The following is a 21,719-nucleotide window of genomic DNA, read 5'->3' as shown; positions in this document are numbered from 1 at the left end:
GAATCGAGACTGTTTCACGTCCATATCTATAAAGAATTCGAGGATTTAAGCATTTATTCACAATAATTTTTAACGGAAAAGCTCTGTTTACATCAGGCGGCCGCTTGCTACATTCACTAACAGACTAGCATTGTACTTTGACATATTTCGTTAAAATAAATGCTTACTGCATGTTTTTTGCTTTTAACCAAGAATCAACACTGTTTCACATTCATATCTACAAATAATTCAGGGATTTAAGCATTTATTCACAAGAATTTTCAACGAAAAATGCTCCATGTCTGTGATGCCACTCGGTCAGCTTTGACAGCTTCGCCAACAATGCAGGCCCCCTATTTATCGGCCCCGCGCCCCATGTACTGTCAATACAGTATGAAGTCCATGATTTAGTACGTGTTTTGACCTACGGAGGGCGCTATGTTTAAAGTGCGCAACGGACTCGGCTCGGGGTGATGACGTAGTTTGTCACTGTCACTAGACCAGTGGTCTCAAACCGGTCCTCAAAGGGCCGCAGGGGGTACTGGATTTCATTCCAACCAAACGAGACAAATACCTTTTCACCAATCTGGTTTCTTACAAGTGTAATCAGTTGATTGCAATCAGGTGCTGCTTATGTTAGTAGAAACCTCATTGGTTGAACTGTTTGTGCTGGATCTGTTGGAACAAAAACCAGGACCCACTGCGGCCCTTTGTGGAGTCGGTTTGAGACCGCTGCACTAGACGAACACTACTGTTGTTCTGCAATTTCCTTCCTTCGCGGAGAGACATCCAACACATGCGCACATCGGTTAAGAGCAACGAGTACTTACTATTTGTATTTTAATTAAGACTTTTCTTGCCTTTTCTTGCCTCAAAATACTTTTTGCATGTGTTTTCGTCTCATTCTTTTAAGCATTGTGTTTTCTTTTGATAGCTTTAAAGCAGATTGTTGATCTGTTGACAACATTAGTAACGTAGCGTTTTTATACCACCCTTATTTGAAACTACGTTCAAGTATTATCTTAAGGCAACTTTATTATGTTTTGTCTGTATGCATCTAAAGAAAACTAGCTGAATGCGCATGATAGTACTTTGGGTGGCAAATTCGCCTCTTGCAGGACATTTCGCCGGTGTAGCACATTATGATAGAACACCGGTTTTGTCCTACTCTTACCTCGTCTCATCCCGTCGTTCCTGTTCATTTTGCTTTTGCTGCTCGTTTTGTGAAATATTGACATTGCTGTCATGCTCATTAATGTTCCTCTCGGGTTCAAATTGAAAGGGCTGAACAGATGACATGTTTATCACTAGAGTCATATTCTGGAAGCCCGGCAGCATAACCCAGTGATGTCACCGCCCTGCAACGTCAACATCAATGGCGATTTACTAGTTAAACTAATTTTACAAATTGTATAAAAACGAAAACATCAACAGAGGTTTTAATATGAAATTACTTTAACTCATAATAACGTTTATCTTTTAAGAACTACAAGTCTTTCTATCAGTGTTTCATTTTAATAAATACTGCTGGTACAATTACAAATAGCAATTACACATAGCAAAACAAAATAAACTATCAATACAAATGGGGATACTAATATAATGATAATAATTAATTATGCAATTAATCGGGTTCTAATGTGACGGTTGTGTTTTGCATTCTGTTCCTGAACGCACCGTATGACTGACAACTGACAAGAAAGAGAGGTGTTAAAGAGTTTTTACTTTCTCTTCATGTTGGAGTTAGCTACGGCTACGCGGACAGTAGCCATGTTGTCTTGCACAAGTTCTGAAAAAAAAAAAAAGATTAAAAACCTGACGAAGCTGGTGACTTCCTTGCCGATGCTACTATATTAATAATTGTCACCTTAACTTAGAAAGATTAGAAAATGGAGGTGGGAGGAGGACCGTCAAGATCGTAAACGTATTCCGGCCGTATTGTCGAGCCAATGACGTGCACCCCAGGCTCATATTTTTCTATAATTTCCATCCTAAATTAAATGCTAAGCGTCACTTTTTCCTTTGTTTCACCATATGCACTAACCTTCTTTGGACCCATATTGATTTTTTCTCACAAGAAAATCCGCTGTGCGTCCATCTTGCGGCAAAGCAGTGAAATTGCGATTTGCGACCCTGTTATAAATCATCGTATTTCCAGTATGTCATCATATGTTGAGACAAATGACGAATCAAATTTTACGTCGGATGTCGAAAGGATCGTATGGTCGAGGTACCACTGTATCTGGTTAGAAGAACAGTTCCATACAGTGGGACAAATAAGTATTTAGTCAACCAACAATTGGGCAAGTTCTCCTACTTGAAAATATTAGAGAGGCCTGTAATTGTCAACATGGGTACACCTCAACCATGAGAGACAGAATGTGGAAAATAAAAAAAGAAAATCACATTGTTTGATTTATAAAGAATTTATTTCCAAATTAGAGTGGGAAATATTATTTGGTCACCTACAAACAAGCAAGATTTCTGACTGTTAGAAAGGTCTAACTTCTTCTAACGAGGTCTAACAAGGTTCCACTTGTTACTTGTATTAATGGCACCTGTTTTAACTAATTATCGTTATATAGGACACCTGTCCACAACCTCGTTCCAAACTCCACTATGGCCAAGACCAAAGAGCTGTCGAAGGACACCAGAGACAAAATTGTAGACCTGCACCAGGCTGGCAAGACTGAATCTGCAATAGGTAAAACGCTTGGTGTAAAGAGATCAACTCTGGGAGCAATTATTAGAAAATGAAAGACATACAAGACCACTGATAATCTCCCTCGATCTGGAGAATGCTAAGAGAGCATTTGGATGATCCAGAAAAGGACTGGGAGAATGTGTTATGGTCAGATGAAACCAAAATCGAACTTTTTTGGTAGAAACACAGGTTCTTGTGTTTGGAGGAGAAAGAATACTGAATTGCATCAGAAGAACACCATACCCACTGTGAAGCATGGGGGGTGGAAACATCATGCTTTGGGGCTTTTTTTCTGCAAAGGGACCAGGACGACTGATCTGTGTAAAGGAAAGAATGAATGGGGCCATGTATCGAGAGATTTTGAGTGAAAATCTCCTTCCATCAGCAAGGGCATTGAAGATGAGATGTGGCTGGGTCTTTCAGAATGACAATGATCCCAAACACACAGCCAGGGCAAAAAAAGGAGTGGCTACGTAAGAAGCATTTCAAGGTCCTGGAGTGGCCTAGCCAGTCTCCAGATCTCAACCCCATAGAAAATCTGTGGAGGGAGTTGAAAGTCTGTGTTGCCCAACGACAGCCCCAAAACATCACTGCTCTAGAGGAGATCTGCATGGAGGAATGGGCCAAAATACCAGCAACAGTGTGTGAAAAGCTTGTGAAGAGTGACAGAAAACGTTTGGCCTCCGTTATTGCCAACAAAGGGTACAAGTATTGAGATGAACTTTTGGTATTGACCAAATACTTATTTTCCACCATGATTTGCAAATAAATTCTTTAAAAATAAAACAATGTGATTTTTTTCCCCACATTCTGTCCCTCATGGTTGAGGTTTACCCATGTTGACAATTACAAGCCTCTCTAATATTTTCAAGTGGGAGAACTTGCACAATTAGTGGCTGACTAAATACTCATTTGCCCCACTGTACCTTCCATTGCTAATATACCGGGTACAGTAGTTTGAGTTACATCAGCTAGCACTACTGATTTTGATGACTCTGGGTAGGTTAGATGGACAAGGCAGGACAAAGAGGGTGAAAAAATGGGACAGGAAAATATGATGATATAAACATTATTCAGGCGTTTTGTAAGGCTGAGATAAATGTGACATAATGAAAAAAATACACTTTTTGTATTCAATTAGTACAATTCCATGAAAGTGTTCATAAATTATGGCTACTTAGCACTGGAAATATAAACAAAAACACGCAAATGCTCGCCTTGTTTGCGATCTTTGTGGTATTGATCTCCACAGTTTTAATTTTGGTGCAGTGCAGTTTTCTTGCTACCCTCAGTTTCCTTTCAGATCAAATTCACCTCCGACAAGTAGGTAAAGGTGACCTTCGTTAGCACACTTTGCTACAAGTGATGCGTTCAATGCTGCATGTATTTATTGTTAAATTGAGAAAGAGATTACAGCAATTTGGGGCGAGCAGATATTGCTGATAAAACTTTAACGGGGATTATGTCATACCAATGAGATCTCAGAAGCAAAATAGACGTATCAGTTCAAATTAGAGCGTATTCATTTATACCAGTCAAACGGCCTATTTCCGGGGAGAACCCCATCGCTTAATCTAAAAGCTATCACTTGTGTCTAGGGCAGTGCTTCTCAATTATTTTCTGTTACGCCCCCCCAAGGAAGACGTACATGTTTCGCGCCCCCCCAAACTCTACCGCCACTGTAAATAGTATCATTTGTCTATGATATTTCTATTATAAGTACACCTCCGCCTCACATTGTATCCTTTTTTCTATTAGAGAAAATAACAGAGATCAACTTATAAAGTATAACTTTACTAATATCGTTTTGTTTGTAACAGAAAAGACTTAACGCGCATCAATTTGCCTGAATTAAAAAAAAAAAAAAAAGTCACATCCAAACTGTAAAAATACACTCAAGGTACATTTTTGACCATTTGATACTGAAAAATAACATCAGTAAACAATAACAAATTCAAATTGATTAGAAACATTAACTCATGAGGACAATATGCCAAAAAATTTGACCGAAGAAGCAAAACTGAATAGAAGGGAAAAACAGAAGGACAGTTTTGCTCACAGTATCACCTCCAGTTTGCAATCGTATGGGGTTATTTTGCACTGAGCATGCTAACAGTGCTCACTGGTTTACTGATATAACACCGACAAAGCGGCACGATTGTTGGCAATATTCGTCACGTTTTTGCTGAAAAACAACCAAGTGGCTTCTCAATGAGATTGGGGTCTCATGTCTTTAACTGATTTGGCTTCCGGCTGTCCGCTATAATCATTTTTAGACACAGTAAACAGTGGTCTTTCCTCATCTACCACTGTATTAAATGTCAAAGCCAAAAGGCAAACGGCCCGCAAAAAGCGCATTCTCGGCGGCCGGGGGAGAACCGTAGGTGAGGGCGGCCATCGTGACGATCCCAAGCCGAAAATGGCACTTCTCGAGCGGACACGTGTGAACTGGAGAAGACAGTGGGTCGCTGCGTGAGTACGGCCGGAAAACGGCTTTCGAAAATGGCGCACAGCTCTCCAGCTCCTCATGAGTCTCTTCCGTGTGCTCTTGCTTACTTCAAAAATACTGCGCGCACTTTGAAAATGAGAGCACCACTGCCACCCACTGAGTGGGTGCAAGTACACTTTATTTTATATCATTATTTTTTTATTTATTTTAAAAAAAAAAAAAAAGCATGTTCCCCGAGGTCACACGCGCCACCCCTGGCATCGCTCTGCGCCCCCCTGGGGGGGCGCGCCCCACTATTTGAGAAGTACTGGTCTAGGGAGACTTTATGACTGCAAAAGATTTGTTTTGTTGAAAATATGCTTGGTCATTAAAGTAGCCATCTCATCAGATTTATTATGCGCACATTTCTATGAAAGCCGGACATAATATTAACATACAGTCAAGAGCAGGGGTGTCCAAACTTTTTGCAAAGGGGGCCAGATTTGTTGTGGTAAAAATGTGGGGGGCCGACCTTGGCTAACGTCCTATACATAGAACAATATATTTAGGCAAATTTTAGCAAGCCATTCTGTGTGTCATATTTGCTTTATTATAGGGCTGTCATACGATTTAAAATTTTAATCGAGTTAATTACAGCTTAAAAATTAATCGTAATTAATCGCAATTCAAACCATCGATAAAATATGCCATATTTTTCTGTAAATTATTGTTGAAATGAAAAAGTAAGACACAAGACAGATATATACATTCAACATACGCTACATAAGTACTGTATTTGTTTATTATAACAATAAATCAACAAGATGGCATTAACATTATTAACATTCTCTTAAAGCGATCCATGGATAGAAAAACTTGTAGTTCCTAAAAGATAAATGTTAGTACAAATTAGGGAAATTTTATATTAAAACCCCTCTTAATGTTTTCATTTTATTGAAATTTGTAAAATTTTCAATCAAAAAAAAAACTAGCAGCTCGCCATTGTTGATGTCGTTACACCATGCTCACTCCCCAAACCCATAAAATCATTTGGACCCAAGCGCCAGCAGAGGGCGCAAAACGACAAAAAACAAGTAACAAGTAACAAACGGACATTACACTGCTGTCATTTTATTCTGAGTGGGGCATGTGCTTTAATTGCGTCAAATATTTTAACGTGATTGATTTAAAAAATTAATTACCGCCCGTTAACGCGATCATTTTGACAGCCCTACTTTATTATTATTTTTAATTCCTAATTTGAACAATCTCGCAACTAGCCTTTGTGGCGTTCTCTTTCGACTTTCGGGCTCTGAAATATTGCTGCTGTAAAATTAAACTAGCTTCAGGTTGCTTCAATTTCTCGCTACATATCTTCCCTGTAATCTTGTCGTACATGTCAGCGTGTCTTGTTTGGTAATATCGCCTCACATTGAACTCTTTTAAAACAGCAACTGTCTCTTTGCAAATGAGGCAGACACATTTGTTGCGTATTTTAATGAAGAAATAGTCCAATTTCCACCTATCCTTGAAGTGTCGGCCGTCGCAGTCAACTTTCTTTTTTTTTGTTTGTTTATTATCGCCATTTTAGAAAATTGGGAGTAAAGGGTCACAAGGGGTAATGTTGCTTAGAGTGCTGCCTCCTTTTAGTGGATAAATGAGGAGCAGCATTTAGTGTGTAAGCTGGTAGCAGTACTGCTGACCAACGTATTAAAGTCTATGTGCAGGCCAGATGTTATTGATTTTATGACGGAGGCTGGGGGCCGGATGAAATTTGGCCACGGGCCGCATTTGGCCCCCGGGCCGGACTTTGGACATGTCTGATCAAGAGTAATTCTAAAATTATCACCTCAGTTGTGAGCAAAGTCGGAATAGCTTCCAAGTTTCTCACATTCATACAATTCAATTAACCTCACGTACATATTTTTGGAACAAGCGAGGAAACTGAAGAATACTCATGACAAACCAGCATTAGGACAACATGGCAGATTTGATAACACCATGTCGCTTGGTGAACCAAGTTTTCCTGAATAAACCATGTAGGGTTTTAATTTTTGTAAGTAGTTGTGCAAGATGCATACAGTGTATATAGGATTTGATGTTCTGCTGTGTTGTGCTGTTAAATGGTCCTCATTCCAGCCTTTTCTCTCGGCTCATTGCGTTGATTTTCTCAAAAAAAAAAAAAAAAAAAAAAAAAAAAAAGCGCAAGAGGCCTAGGAGTACACCAAAGCACAGCATGATCCCTCTCTTCCCTCTGAGCCTGCCCTCAATACAACTCTTTTGATGCCACTCGGGCCAACTTGCAGTGCGTGAGCCAGAGTTCTTGGACCATGACATGATTGGGTATAAATGTTGGGCTGACAGGAACGTGAGAAGGCAGCTTTGCCACATGTCACATCTGTCATTGATATAACAGGCCAAAAGGTATTAAAAGGTAGACACACATATTGCATGGGGGAATGTCCTGCGACACTGTGCGCCAGCTGTGCGGTGCAGACTGAGCGGCGTCTGCGTAACATATGAGCCTGTGCGTCTCCCTTGCACACACGCATGAACAGTACTCAACTCTGAGAGTGCGTAAGTGAGACATCGGGGTCATCACATTATGACACTGTGGGTGCAGCGGGAAAGTGAATATGAAACAGGCCATGTTTCATCACCGGTTAGTCACAGTCTATATAGGAAAAGGAGGGCTAGACAGATACACCCCCACACGTGGGTAGGTAGGTAAGTGTCAACCCAATTCCAAAGCATTTTTACAATACAGAAATATATTTTTTTTGCTGTCGCAAATGCAAATTCACCGATATCCTTGGTAGAACAGATTTTATTTCCTGACCATGAAATGCCAGGGGCGCTGGAAATCACTCAGAGCAAGGGGTGCTGAGGTCCTTTTTAGTGTTTCCCATACACAAACGGCTGTTTCGGTTCAGATTTGTCATGCTCGCACGTTTTCTTCATACGAGGTGTGAACAATGGCAGTACACACATAGGCAGAGTTTGACTTTTGGGGCAGGGGGGCACAACATGTTGATGACCCCGCAACGCAATGTCAGCAATAAAATCAACTTACAAGACTATTTATAATAATTAGTTGACAATGAGCGTTTTTTTCCCATCATTCTTGAGGGGAATTCTAAATCAGGCTGATTAGGACAGCTATACTTTTCGCCAAGATCGTCATACATTAAGTATGGTACGCCTGCCGGTGTCGTGCCAATGTAGTTACCCCAGTCAAAAATTGTATTCCCTGGGCAGAGCCATATGGAGGTAGATTTGTGTCTTTATTATTCAACCAAATAATTGTCGCTTCAATTTAAAAAAAAGTGTTTGAATGCAAAAATAAATTTGAAACGCATGTGAAAACTATTTTTCTTTGATTTTTTTTTTTTTTTTTTTTTTGAATGAAGTCAAGTTTTTTTTATGATTGAATCAACTTTTTGATTGAAGTAATGTTGATTTGTTTTTGGGCCACATTTTGGCCAGGACATTTTTGTTTTTATTATTCAATCAAAAAATAAGTTGCTTCAAAAAAATACAGATTTTCAAAAAGAAAATCACTTCAATCCAAAAAAAAAAAAAAAAAAAAAAAAAAAAAATAGAAAAGGTTTTTGAATGTGAAAAAATATTTGAGATTGAAAAATTTGCATTTGAACACTTAATTTTTCATTGAAAAAGTTTTCTTTGATTGAAGCAATCCTTTTTGTGTTTGGGCCATATTATGATTAGGACATTTGTGTCTAAATCATTCAATCCCCCAAAAAGTTGCTTCAATCAAAAAAAATATTTTCGATCAAAGAAAAAAAAATCATTTTAAAAAATATTTTCTTTCTGATATATATATATATATATATATATATATATATATATATGTATAGTTTTCTTTTTGAAAATTTTATGCAAAGTAAATGACCGTCAAAGGTGCTCGAAAAATCATTTTGACCCATTATAAAAATATATTTGTTTATTTCATTCATTTTTTTTGGGTTTTATTGCTTTAAAACTTTTACATATATAGGAAAGTCAATTACATGCAATGACACTTTTCGGACACCGGGGGGGCTGGCCCCTCCGCTTATTGTACACATGCATAATGAATAGTTTACGCACTATTACTAGGCTACTACAAAGACAGCATTCTAGTTCACCTACAGTGTGTGTGTGTTGGAGTTTTTGTATTGGAAACAAAGGGTCCGTGTATTATAACTCAAATTGTTGCAGCTGGATGGTGCAATGACAGATGAACACATTTAAAACTAAAAGGTCCAATAAGCCTCAGTTTAACATCTCCTTTTCACAACTCTAAAATGATTCCCACACAAGCATACCCAACAGCAACATCAAAGAATAATATGGCTACAACGCAAGCATGTATTGCCTATTTGAAGACACCAAAGATAGATAGAACTATTATTATAATTATCTTCATTTTTGACCTTGAATTGAATTATAATATAGAAGTACTCTCCATTTACCATATATTTAATCCCCAAATTTAAATACTATATTATTTCAATAGGTTTTATTTATTCATTTTTAACAAAACCCCCAAAAATCTGCCAAATCACTCCCCCCCCAACACCAGGGTGTCCTGCAGCACCCGCAGCATCAAACTTCCCTCGCCACAGTGAAATGCTATGATTTACAGATGTAAATTCAGTTGTATTGTAGAATAACTCAAAAAAAAAAAAAAAAAGATGATTTAGACATTCATTTCAGAAGGTGATCGTATAGGGCTAAAATATAGGGCTAATAATTAGGCATGTGCCGGTATAAGATTCGTACGGTAGGATAAACTTAAGCAAAAATGTCACAGGATTGCAATTACAGCTCTAAAATGTGTTACTTTGAGATATCTGGGTTAAAAAAAACTTTTTTCTATTGAACAAGATGTTTATTTTTCAAAACATATTAGCAAATTGGAAAATAAGTAATGTTCAGTTAAATTAAAAAAAACAATAATAATAATTTAAATATTCTAAATGAAATTAAAATAAATGCAGTCCTTTAGGTAAGCGTAAACCCACAGCCACAGTTATGAACGGCAAGCCGTTGATGGGGATCCCAAACACAGACCAGGAGATCAGGTAGAGTGAATGTTTGTATTTAATATTACAACAAAGGGAGCATGTCAAAACGCGAGTATAACAAAGTACAACTAAGAGAGCACGCCAAAAAACGTGAGAATAACATGGTACAAATAAGAGAGCGCGCCAAAAAACGCGAGTATAACAAACTACAGCTAAGAGAGCACGCTAGAAGGCGCGAATAAGACAGAGTACAAAAATCTAACTACAAAGTCCAAAAGAGCACAAAAGTAAAAATGATCAAACCAGAACACGACCATAGAATGTCGGAAGCACGAAGGATGACGATGAGCACACAGCGGTAAGCAAGGCAGTAGCAAGCAATAGTCCGACATTTGCAGATGGTGACAGGCCTCCTTAAATATTGAGCTTTCCTAATCAAGCACAGGTGTGTTGCGTTACCCCGCCAGTCTGGCTCAATCAGGTGCTGAATAAAGAAAAAGAGCTGAGAACACACACAAACATGACAGCCACATCTCGACTTTATTACCATCAAAACAAAAATAATTGAATTATTTTCCATAAAAAGCATGTGTGTATGACTCGTATCATGTTTACATTATACACACACTCTCTTTCTCAACACAGACAGTTGCCAGAGAGAAAAAAAACACCACATTTCACCCAGAGGCGTCCCGTCCCATTAAGCAAACCAGGCAATTGCCTAGGGCCCCGAGCCAGCAGGGGCCCCCAGAGGGCCAACAGATTTAGAACACGCAGCTTTACAGCACTGTTGCAGCGCCAAGTGTAGGGAGTGTTTCAATACTATGGAATAATTTTGCAGATTATCAAACGATTCTGTTATCAATCCCAATCAGCACTAACCATTTCACGTCGATTATACATGTTTAAGAAAGTCCAATCAGCTATTAATACCACATGATTGTTTTAAGACTCACCAAGTACTCTCTGGAATGTCCTTGCCGAGGTGTTTTATGTTGAACTTCACAGGCCACCTCATTATTCATGTGACTACTTGAAGAAATGGGGATTTTTCCCCAAAAAAGTCTACTAATGGGTCTATCGTATTCCTCGTCGAATACTCTATAAGAAAAATATAACATATATGCATCTAAAATAATCCAAAAAAATTTTATTAGCAAATTTAATACTCATTTTGGTCGGTAGTCCACCAATCAGTGGTTTTTACTGAATAATTTGAATTTGGTGGGTCGTAGGAACAATCTGACTACTGATTTCACACAATGGTATATACATACCTTCGCAGCCGATGGTGGTATTTTTGTGTTGCTACTCTTTCTTCTATTGCTCCAAGTCCAACTATCCCCTTACTTGCACACGCTCGAAGGGCCCCTTGTTGCTTGTTGGCTGGGGCCCCCGGGGACCCTTGTTGGTTTCACCGTCGCTAGACACACTAAACACGCTGGAGTTAACTCTCGTAGCTGGTGGGAAAGGTTCATGAGAGTGTTTACTAACCTTTAATTTTGTAAAAATATGACATCATATTTATTGCTTCCTCAGCAGCAATCCTCCGTAAACATGTTTTACAAGTTTGTTGGCTGTCCTGCTCTAAGCCGCGGCCATCTGTAACTTTTTTGTGGCCTAAGTATTCGCATACCAGCGATTTCGTTTTCTTCGATGGGGGGGAAAATGTTCAGGAGTTTCACCTCCTCCAGCCATCGTGTAGCACAGTTGACTCTCTGACAATGAGCAACAACCGGTGCGGGAGTGTTGAGCCTTGTAGCTCCAAGTGAGGAGTTTCTCCCCGTATTTTTGGGGCATTAAAAAATAGCTAATATTGTAGGGACGGTATGACGGGAAAATTTTGCGTTTTTGAAATAGTGACGTTTTCAAACCACAGTGTCTATGCTTTGAAACCGGTAATCAGCACATATCTACTAAAAAGTAAGAGTTGGCCTAAACTAAAGACGCTGGATGAGTGTAACAACTTATGTCTGTAAGGTTAAATACAACTAGAAAACGATTTAATTAAAAAAAATATATGTATTAAAAAAAGGAATGGCCGATATTTTTTGCCGATTCCGATACTTTGAAAATGACGTGATCGGACCCGATCGATCGGCACATCTCTAGTTATTAGTGTTCCGGGTTGGTGCATGTCGTGAAGTTGAGAACGGGTAAATGCTGACGACACACGCCAGTTTGTTACACGCCGTTACACAAAAATAATTAAAATTATAAACATCATTTTAGCGCAAAAACTCCCTGGTCGTGTGACCAATTGACTCAAAATCGGTGTAGGATGATGGCACTCCACTGGCAGCATGAGTTAGGCTACGCCCCTTTTTTGAGCGTTCAATATGATTATGGAATTGGAATAGGATTATTTGCACTAGATTCATTGTTTTTGCACCATTTGCTTTTAATTAAATCTGCTGCAAAATAAATAAATAAATGTTATTCAAACAAATTGTTCTTTTTCATGATTATTGGGATCAATAACTGACGTGTTGACCTGGGCAAGTGGTTTTGATAGTGGGGCCAGTGCACTTCAAAAGCCACTGGCCCTCTAATTTCCCTTATTGTCTACCCCTGCTTTCTTAATCTGATCCTGGGCAGTTGATGGTTCCGTTTCTGCCTGGGAGACTCAACCATTGATCATAAATGGTTGTATTTCTTACGTTTTTTCATATAAAAATTAATGCTCTCAGTCATGCTGTATGTTTTACTATGAAAATGTCACGAAAAACTCAACACCCGTCATCCCCTAAAACTTCATCACAGTACCATACTATATGCTAATTATCATGTTTCATATAAAAGCCTTCAGACCCTGGTCTCTATTATATGACCATAATGAAGCATACACATTAACGGCTCTGGTAATACATCAACAGACGCATTAACATCTTCAAAACTGAATCATCAACAACCTCGCTCTTTGTGTTGTTGCTATGCTCCAGGTGATTTATTCCCTCAACATGAAGAATGAGGAACAGGAGGCGGCCCTGCAGGCCTTGAACCACGCCCATGACAAGGAGCTGCACCGCATCCTGATGGAGACCTGTCAAGAAGGGGAGGGCTCGGTGCTGAGGACGCGACTCCTCCAGCTGCAGGAGTCATTGGATGAGCAGCAGAGGGTCGGAGCGCAAGTACGCGTGCACGTGCGTCCTTGTGTAATGACCCCGCCAACCTTTTCCCATAATAATGAGCCAAGACCAGGGTGTTTTGCTGTAAAATTAATGCGCTCACATTAAAGCTGCAAATCAAACTCAAATCAAATGTACCCCACTGTAATCAAAGCGGTGCAAACAGCATGCCGTACTTAGCCCATTCATCATGTGCAATTTGCATAATGTGCTTCAATAAAACATACACATTAATCATATATAAACACATTACTTTTACATGAACTTCAGGTTCCAGTGAAACTTTGCATTTGGCATTTGGTTATACAGCATATCCAGTATATGCAAATCATAACTCAAAAGGGGGTGGGGGGGTCGTCTGCATGCTATTTTTGAAACAAAGACAGGTCTTCATTAGACACTCATGACATGTCATGAAGAAGTTGATTAAAAATAATGTGTCATTTCAATGATTTATACAGTGAAAACACATGTTCATAAAGGAGGACAGGACAATGGATCTTACCAGGAAACTAACAATGTGCATGACATAACATATTTACAAGACTGCCTGTCATAGAAAAAAAAAAAAAAAAAACAAGACTTTGAAGTAATTTAATCCTCCAGGTTTTGTGTTTGTTTTCTCCTAGTGTGACTTGTCCCTGTGATTGCCCATTGATTTCACCTGATGTGCCTTCTCCTAGTCTATCCTCCTGTGCTCACCTGTTCCTTGTTGTCTCGTTACCCCTTGTCTGCTTGTGTGTATATAAGCTCCCATTTTCTGTTCACTCCTTGTTGCGTCATTGTCTATGTCTATTTCTACGTCAATTTCAAGTCCGGTCCAAGCCCTCGTGTACCAGTCCCTCAGATTTAAGTAAGTTTTGTTTGAATCTTGCCCTTTTGATCCTCAGTGCTTTCAGTTGTACTTTGTGTTTTTGTTAGATATCATTAAACGTTTTTAGAGTTCACCTGCCTTACCGCTTTTGTTTCCCTGCAATTGGGTCCACACAACCTGCCTGCCTGCCCGCGTCCCTGACACCTCCCAGTGAGCCCTCAACATTTTTGCATTTTTCTACCCACATTTGAGCCATCAGAAATTATAATATAAATTCGCTTCATCCACAATTTATTTCCTTTGCAAGAACGGACAAAAAAATAATAATTTGGAAATACTAACATGCCTTTAAATTTTAAAAGTAACAGAATGTGGTAAAATAATAAACTTGAAAGTAAATTGATTGCAATAATATATGGCGGAAAACACTCAGGTGACTTGAAGTTCTGCTCTGAGACCCCCAGTTTGGCCAAATTTAAAAAATGCATGTGTGATATATCATTGCAAAGCTTAAAATCTCAATTTTCTGGGGGAAGAAATTTTTTGAACAGGAGGGCATTTAATTTTTTTTTTTAAACCCCTAAACCAGGGGTCTCCAAACCAGTCCTCGAGGGCCACTGTGGGTCCTGGTTTTTGTTCATACCGATCAAACACAGACTTTTTAACCGATGTGGTTTGTACTAAATCAAGCAGCACCTGACTGCAATCAATTGATTACACTTATGAAACACCAGATTGGTGAAAAGGTGTGGTCTTGTTTTGTTGGAGAGAAATCCTGTACCCACTGCGACCCTATGTGGAATAGTTTGGAGACCACTGTCCTAAACCCTAACTCGAGGTGAAAGCATAAGAGAGCATAATTAAAGACACCGTGATTTTAACGAGATATTATCATGTACTTACCTTGTTTCGATCCAAAAACTCCGTGTAGCATGTCTCACCCAGTGTCAAGGCACAACTGTGAATGGCCACAGCTGGACTTTTTGGGGATTTTTTGGGTGAAACGCAGTAATACAACAAGGGTTGCAATGCAGAAATCGCAGACATCTAGCAGTGGTCAAGATTTTCTTTTTCAAACATTTACCCTTCTGAACGTTTTTTTTTTTTTCTTCAATTTTTCTTTAATTTGTTTGATTATTTATTATCTAAAATATCGGGGAAAATGTGACAGCAACAAAAAAAAAACTACAATTAGGCAATAGATATCGGTGACCTATTTACAGACACTATTTTTTTCATTGTGACGTAATTTGTTTAAAAGTTTAAAATATGCGAGTAAATAATTTTTTAAAGTCGTTTTTAAAAAAAAAACAAAACAACTAACTATTAGACATCAGTTATTGATTCATAGCTAAAAATGATGGCTGGGTTGAGACAAATGTGGTACGGTGGCGTCTGTAAATGGGGGTCTCCTGGGTAACACAGAGAAATTCAAAATAGCTCGGGGGCTTATTGCGCCATGAAACTGCTATGGTAGCATATAGACATATTGTTCTATCAAACAAAACAATTCTTTTGGCTAAAAATACAGTAGTTTATTTTAAAGAGAGGTGCAAGAGCAGAAACTGCTTTTTCAGCCTTGTCTGTGTTTTCCGCCATATATATATATTTTTTCATTAAAGATAGCTTCTAAGTACTGGTGTATTAACCATTCCCAATAACAGAAATTTAAAGAAAAAAAAAAGTATTTTGCAATTAACAATATTGTTAATTTAGAGCATAAACCTCACATTTAGTGGTATCTACAACTTATGGTACTTTTGTGGTTCCACAAAACAAGCAAGCTGCAATAAGACTCACTAAGGCTAGGTTCAGACCGCAGGTTTTCACGCACAATTTCGATTTTTCGTCATATCTGGTTGGGGTTTTTTTTGTGTTTTTTTTTCGGCGTGCCAGTTCAGTCTGCCTTTTTCCGTTGAGCCTGTTCAAGTATTACGCATGCGCTCTAATTCACAGTCCGTCACACGCTAAGCAAACTGACCGCAAGGACAGAAGCATCAAAACAAATGACAACACATGCTGGCACTACATCATTTTTGGGTGATCCATAGACTTCATAATACATTGACTTGACATGGGGCGTAATATGAAATCTATGGGTGATCATATTTTGATTTCTAAAGAGAGGATACAAAAAAGCATAAATAATCCCCGTTTAGTCTTCAAAGTTTATATGGCTTAGTAGAGCACATGCAGGCACTGTGCGTACATGACGCAGACACATACGGTGAGTTTGCCCTGACTCTCAGCCATTTAAGCAATATTGAAATATTGCTCATCAGGCGCACAGAAAGAAAACCAAGCATTCTCGGTCTAATCTTTTTTTAAAATTTTTATTTGTTGTTATGATTGTGGTCAAGCCCGCTTCCTGCCTAAAAGCCGAGTTCAAGCTAGGCGCTAACACTAATGCACAGCTCCTTTGCTGACGTAATTGCTGCATGAATTCCGATTTGGGAGACTTGCGAGTTTGGCCACATTCTGGAAAAATGTGACCCAGATTGGATTTTAACCACATACGATATTGACATAGACTTCTATGGGACTTGTCCCATTTAAACCGTCAAGTTAATGCCTCACTCGGGTCGGAAAAACACAAAAAAATCAGATATGCATGCGCATTAATACCTGCAGTCTGAACCTAGTCTAATTAACTTGATCTCTTCTGACATTTAAACCAATTGACAGCATTATGGCCACTCGGCCATTTTATTATCTTTTCTGACATACAGTAGGTGAACAAGTTTAGCATTTGACAACACACTGGAAACCACACTGGAAAGAGTTCTGAAGGTATAAGGCCTTACTATACAAGTGCAACTGCAAACTAATTATTATGGCTAAATTAATTATCTCTGAGTGTGTAAATCGAAAATAGGGTTTAGGATTTCATTAAATGTTTGGAATTTGTGAAATTTTGCGTCTGTTACATTTAAAAAACAAAACAAACAAACAAACAAAACAAAACAAAAAAATATATATATATACAGTATATATACAGTGCCTTGCAAAAGTATTCGGCCCCCTTGAATCTTGCAAACTTTCGCCACATTTCAGGCTTCAAACATAAAGATATGAAATTTAATTTTTTTGTCAAGAATCAACAACAAGTGGGACACAATCGTGAAGTGGAACAACATTTATTGGATAATTTAAACTTTTTTAACAAATAAAAAACTGAAAAGTGGGGCGTGCAATATTATTCGGCCCCTTTACTTTCAGTGCAGCAAACTCACTCCAGAAGTTCAGTGAGGATCTCTGAATGATCCAATGTTGTCCTAAATGACTGATGATGATAAATAGAATCCACCTGTGTGTAATCAAGTCTCCGTATAAATGCACCTGCTCTGTGATAGTCTCAGGGTTCTGTTTAAAGTGCAGAGAGCATTATGAAAACCAAGGAACACACCAGGCAGGTCTGAGATACTGTTGTGGAGAAGTTTAAAGCCGGATTTAGATACAAAAAGATTTCCCAAGCTTTAAACATCTCAAGGAGCACTGTGCAAGCCATCATATTGAAATGGAAGGAGCATCAGACCACTGCAAATCTACCAAGACCCGGCCGTCCTTCCAAACTTTCTTCTCAAACAAGGAGAGAACTCATCAGAGATGCAGCCAAGAGGCCCATGATCACTCTGGATGAACTGCAGAGATCTAAAGCTGAGGTGGGAGAGTCTGTGCATAGGACAACAATCAGTCGTACACTGCACAAATCTGGCCTTTATGGAAGAGTGGCAAGAAGAAAGCCATTTCTCAAAGATATCCATAAAAAGTCTCGTTTAAAGTTTGCCACAAGCCACCTGGGAGACACACCAAACAAGTGGAAGAAGGTGCTCTGGTCAGATGAAACCGAAATTGAACTTTTTGGCCACAATGCAAAACGATATGTTTGGCGTAAAAGCAACACAGCTCATCACCCTGAACACACCATCCCCACTGTCAAACATGGTGGTGACAGCATCATGGTTTGGGCCTGCTTTTCTTCAGCAGGGACAGGGAAGATGGTTAAAATTGGCGGGAAGATGGATGCAGCCAAATACAGGAACATTCTGGAAGAAAACCTGTTGGTATCTGCACAAGACCTGAGACTGGGACGGAGATTTATCTTCCAATAGGACAATGATCCAAAACATAAAGCCAAATCTACAATGGAATGGTTCAAGAATAAACGTATCCAGGTGTTAGAATGGCCAAGTCAAAGTCCAGACCTGAATCCAATCGAGAATCTGTGGAAAGAGCTGAAGACTGCTGTTCACAAACACTCTCCATCCAACCTTACTGAGCTCGAGCTGTTTTGCAAGGAAGAATTGGCAAGAATGTCAGTCTCTCGATGTGCAAAACTGATAGAAACATACCCCAAGCGACTTGCAGCTGTAATTGGAGCAAAAGGTGGCGCTACAAAGTATTAACGCAAGGGGGCCGAATAATATTGCACGCCCCACTTTTCAGTTTTTTATTTGTTAAAAAAGTTTAAATTATCCAATAAATTTTGTTCCACTTCACGATTGTGTCCCACTTGTTGTTGATTCTTGACAAAAAATTAAAATTTTATATCTTTATGTTTGAAGCCTGAAATGTGGCGAAAGGTTGCACGGTTCAAGGGGGCCGAATACTTTTGCAAGGCACTGTATATATATATATGGCGGAAGTCACTAAGGTGACTTGAAGTTCCGCTCTGAGACCCCCAATTTGGCCAAATTTCAAAATTGTCCTATATGCATGTTTGATACATCATTGGAAAGCTTAAAATCTCAGTTTTCTTGGGGAGGAAAATTTTTGAACAGGAGAGCATTAAAAAAATAAAATAAAAAATTAAACAGCAAAACCCTAACTGGAGGCGAGCGCACGCGAGAGCAGAATTAAAGACGTCACGATTTTAACGAGATAGTATCGCGTACTTACCTTGTTTCGATACAAAAATTCCATGTAGCATGTATCACCGAGTGTCAAGACACAGCTTTGAATGGCGACAGCCGGATTTTGGGGGGATTTTATGGGTGAAACATGGTGAAATCGCAGACAACAAGGAGTGGTTGAGATTTTATTTTTCATATATTTACCCTTTTAAACGTTATTTTTCAATTTTTCTTTCTTTGGATCGATTATTTCTCATCTAACATATCGGGGAAAATGCGACTAACAAAAAAAATTACAATTAAGCGTAAGTATGAGGTAGATATCTGTGACTTTTTTACAGATGCCAAATTTTCATTGTGATGTAATGTGTTTAAAAATCCAAAATATGCGAGTGAATAATTTTTCAAAGTAGTTTTTTTTCTTTTTTTAAACTAAATATTAGACATCAATTAATGATTGTAAGCTAAAAATGACAGACATTTTGAATAATAAATATAATTCTTTATATGGCTAGGTTGAAACAAAAGCAGTTGCGCGACGTCTGTAAACGGGGGTTTTCAAGGTAAAACGGACAAATTGAAAATAGTTCGAAGGCTTAGTGCGCCATGAATCTGCTATGGCAGCATATAGACATATTGTTCTATCAAACACAACAGTTCTTCTGGCTTAAAATACAGCAGTTTCTTTTGAAGAGGAGTGCAAGGGCAGAAACTGCTTTTTCAGTCTTGTCTGTGTTTTCCGCTATATACAGTATGTGCACTACTTTATATGTATTTTGAATGTACTGAAGTTCTATTTCAATGCCAGTGTGTTGAACCAATTGCTAACATTGTGCCCTTCTCTAATTCACACTTTGGAAATGCAAAATATTTACAGTTTTTTACATTTCACCTCCTATGTGTCCAGGTACAAGCCGACTTTGAGTTCTTCCGCATGCAGTCGGAGGAGAGGGAGCGTGAAACTGAAGCTGAACTAAGGCGAGATTTTGAGGAGAGGCTCCAGGCTGCAGAGGAGGATCTCCAAGAGGCCAGATCCCAGATCAGCACGGCTCAGCAGGAAAACCTGCGATTGAGCAAAGAACTGGAAGAGGCCGAGGAGATGGTCAAAGATCTGAGTGACAAACGTGAGCTGAGGCAAAGAGTTAGTGGGGACGAGAAGAATGAGACAGAGGAGAAGGTTGAAGACGAGGGAGAAGAGGCAGAGCAGGAATCGGAGAGAGTAAAATTACTTTTGGAGGAGGTGAATATAATGAAGGAAGAAAGAGATCAAAGCGAGGAGGAGAGACGGCAAGAAAGGGAGCAATGGGAGCAAAAGACGAAACTACTTGAAGAGGAGAAAGAAGAAATGAGGAAGAAGATAGAGGAGCAGCGCAGGTGGGAGGAAAAAGAGGAAGAAGAGAAGAAAGGAATGCACAGTGCTTTAAGAGAGCGAGTGAAGAGAGCTGAAGCCGAGGTGGAGAGCCATCTGGAAAGGCAGGCGGAGAGCAAACGGAACACAGTCAAACTTCAGGAGCGCATACAGGTAGAATCCCATGACTGCTTCTTTTTTCTTACACAGACAGCGAACATAACATTAGTTATACTTGCTCTGGCTCTGCATTAGTTCTTTGCAAAGATAATTACGCTCACTTTTGATTGTCAAAAAGGAATTCAGTCATTTTGATTCTGACGAATACAGATTCAGATTTTATGACTTGTTTTTTTTTCCTGCTTTATTGATTAATTGATATTTTTTCTACATTACGAGTGTTACTGCAGAATCATGTAGCAACAATCGCGGTCTGAGATTAAAGTGTCCAAAAGACAGAGCCGCCGAGGTTCTGTATCATGTTTTGTTTTGGCACAAACCAGGGTATGCTGGATATAGGGTTCCCAACTCCCTGGGAGAAAAAAAAAAAAAGGGGCCAACTCCTTGGTAGAGCCAGCAGGCCCGATAACTGTCACCTGTTAATTATTTTTTTTGTATGTGGAATTTTTTTTTTTTTTTTTTTTAATTATAATATTATAATCATTTTACCCAAAACTGAATTAATCAGGTACATATTTGAGTGGTATAAGCACCCGGAAAAACAACTTCTTCGCAAATAATCACTCCAAATAAAATGTGGAAATACAGATGTAATTGACAGAACACACAAATACGATACGATTAGTGGAAATAAACTACACGAAGAACAAGAAAACAAATTATCCTTATTTTGAACATGCTATTTACGCAAGCTTCACTCAAACCTCTTATCTCCCACACTCTTATGTGGTTTCCCGATCGCGACAGTACCTCGACCAATGAGATGAGAGGGATTTCCTATTGTCATTGTTCCGTCAGCTCATTGGTCAAAAAGCAGGAGAGGCAGGGGAATGCGTTTCTCCGCATATTTTTTAGGGGTGCACGATATCCATTTTTTGAAACCTATACCGATATCGATAACTTCCTGCTCCTCAAAGCCAATACTGATATCGATAACCGATAATAAATATATAATTTTTTAATGTATAACCTGAGTTTTTGAACACCTGGAGGCTTAAAAAACAAAACAAAACAAAAAAACCTAGTGGTGGATTCAACATAGATTTGCCTTTTATCTCACTAGATTTTTCAGAATGACATGAACAAAACAGTGCGTTTCACTTCTGCACTGCATAACAGCCAGCTAAAAATGAATGTACTTCCATAAACCACAAGGCTTGGTCTTTTCTTGCTTTTATGGGAAGACACTCGTCTTTATATTGTGAAAGTACAACAGAAAAATACAAATATTCAATACTCAATATACAACAAACTG

At 38.8% G+C, this 21,719-nt stretch overlaps 1 protein-coding gene across 6 annotated transcripts in view; it reads left to right on the top strand.

Moving 5' to 3' along the window:
- fam184b (family with sequence similarity 184 member B) overlaps positions 1–21,719 on the top strand; it is a 77,525-nt gene that overhangs the window by 16,794 nt on the left and 39,012 nt on the right. For 3 of the 6 annotated variants that reach the window (XM_057843512.1, XM_057843515.1, XM_057843517.1), the window contains exons 2-3: positions 13,084–13,284; positions 19,844–20,458. In XM_057843512.1, coding sequence (XP_057699495.1) covers positions 13,084–13,284; positions 19,844–20,458 — 816 coding nt within the window. Of the gene's footprint in view, positions 1–13,083; positions 13,285–13,732; positions 14,123–19,843; positions 20,459–21,719 lie in introns of those variants that run through there. The other 3 variants (XM_057843516.1, XM_057843514.1, XM_057843518.1) reach the window with 2 other exon arrangements.

Source organism: Corythoichthys intestinalis, chromosome 8, assembly GCF_030265065.1.
Source record: "Corythoichthys intestinalis isolate RoL2023-P3 chromosome 8, ASM3026506v1, whole genome shotgun sequence".
In the NCBI taxonomy this organism is placed as follows: Eukaryota; Metazoa; Chordata; class Actinopteri; order Syngnathiformes; family Syngnathidae; genus Corythoichthys; species Corythoichthys intestinalis.
This window is presented reverse-complemented; position numbering and strand designations above follow the sequence as displayed.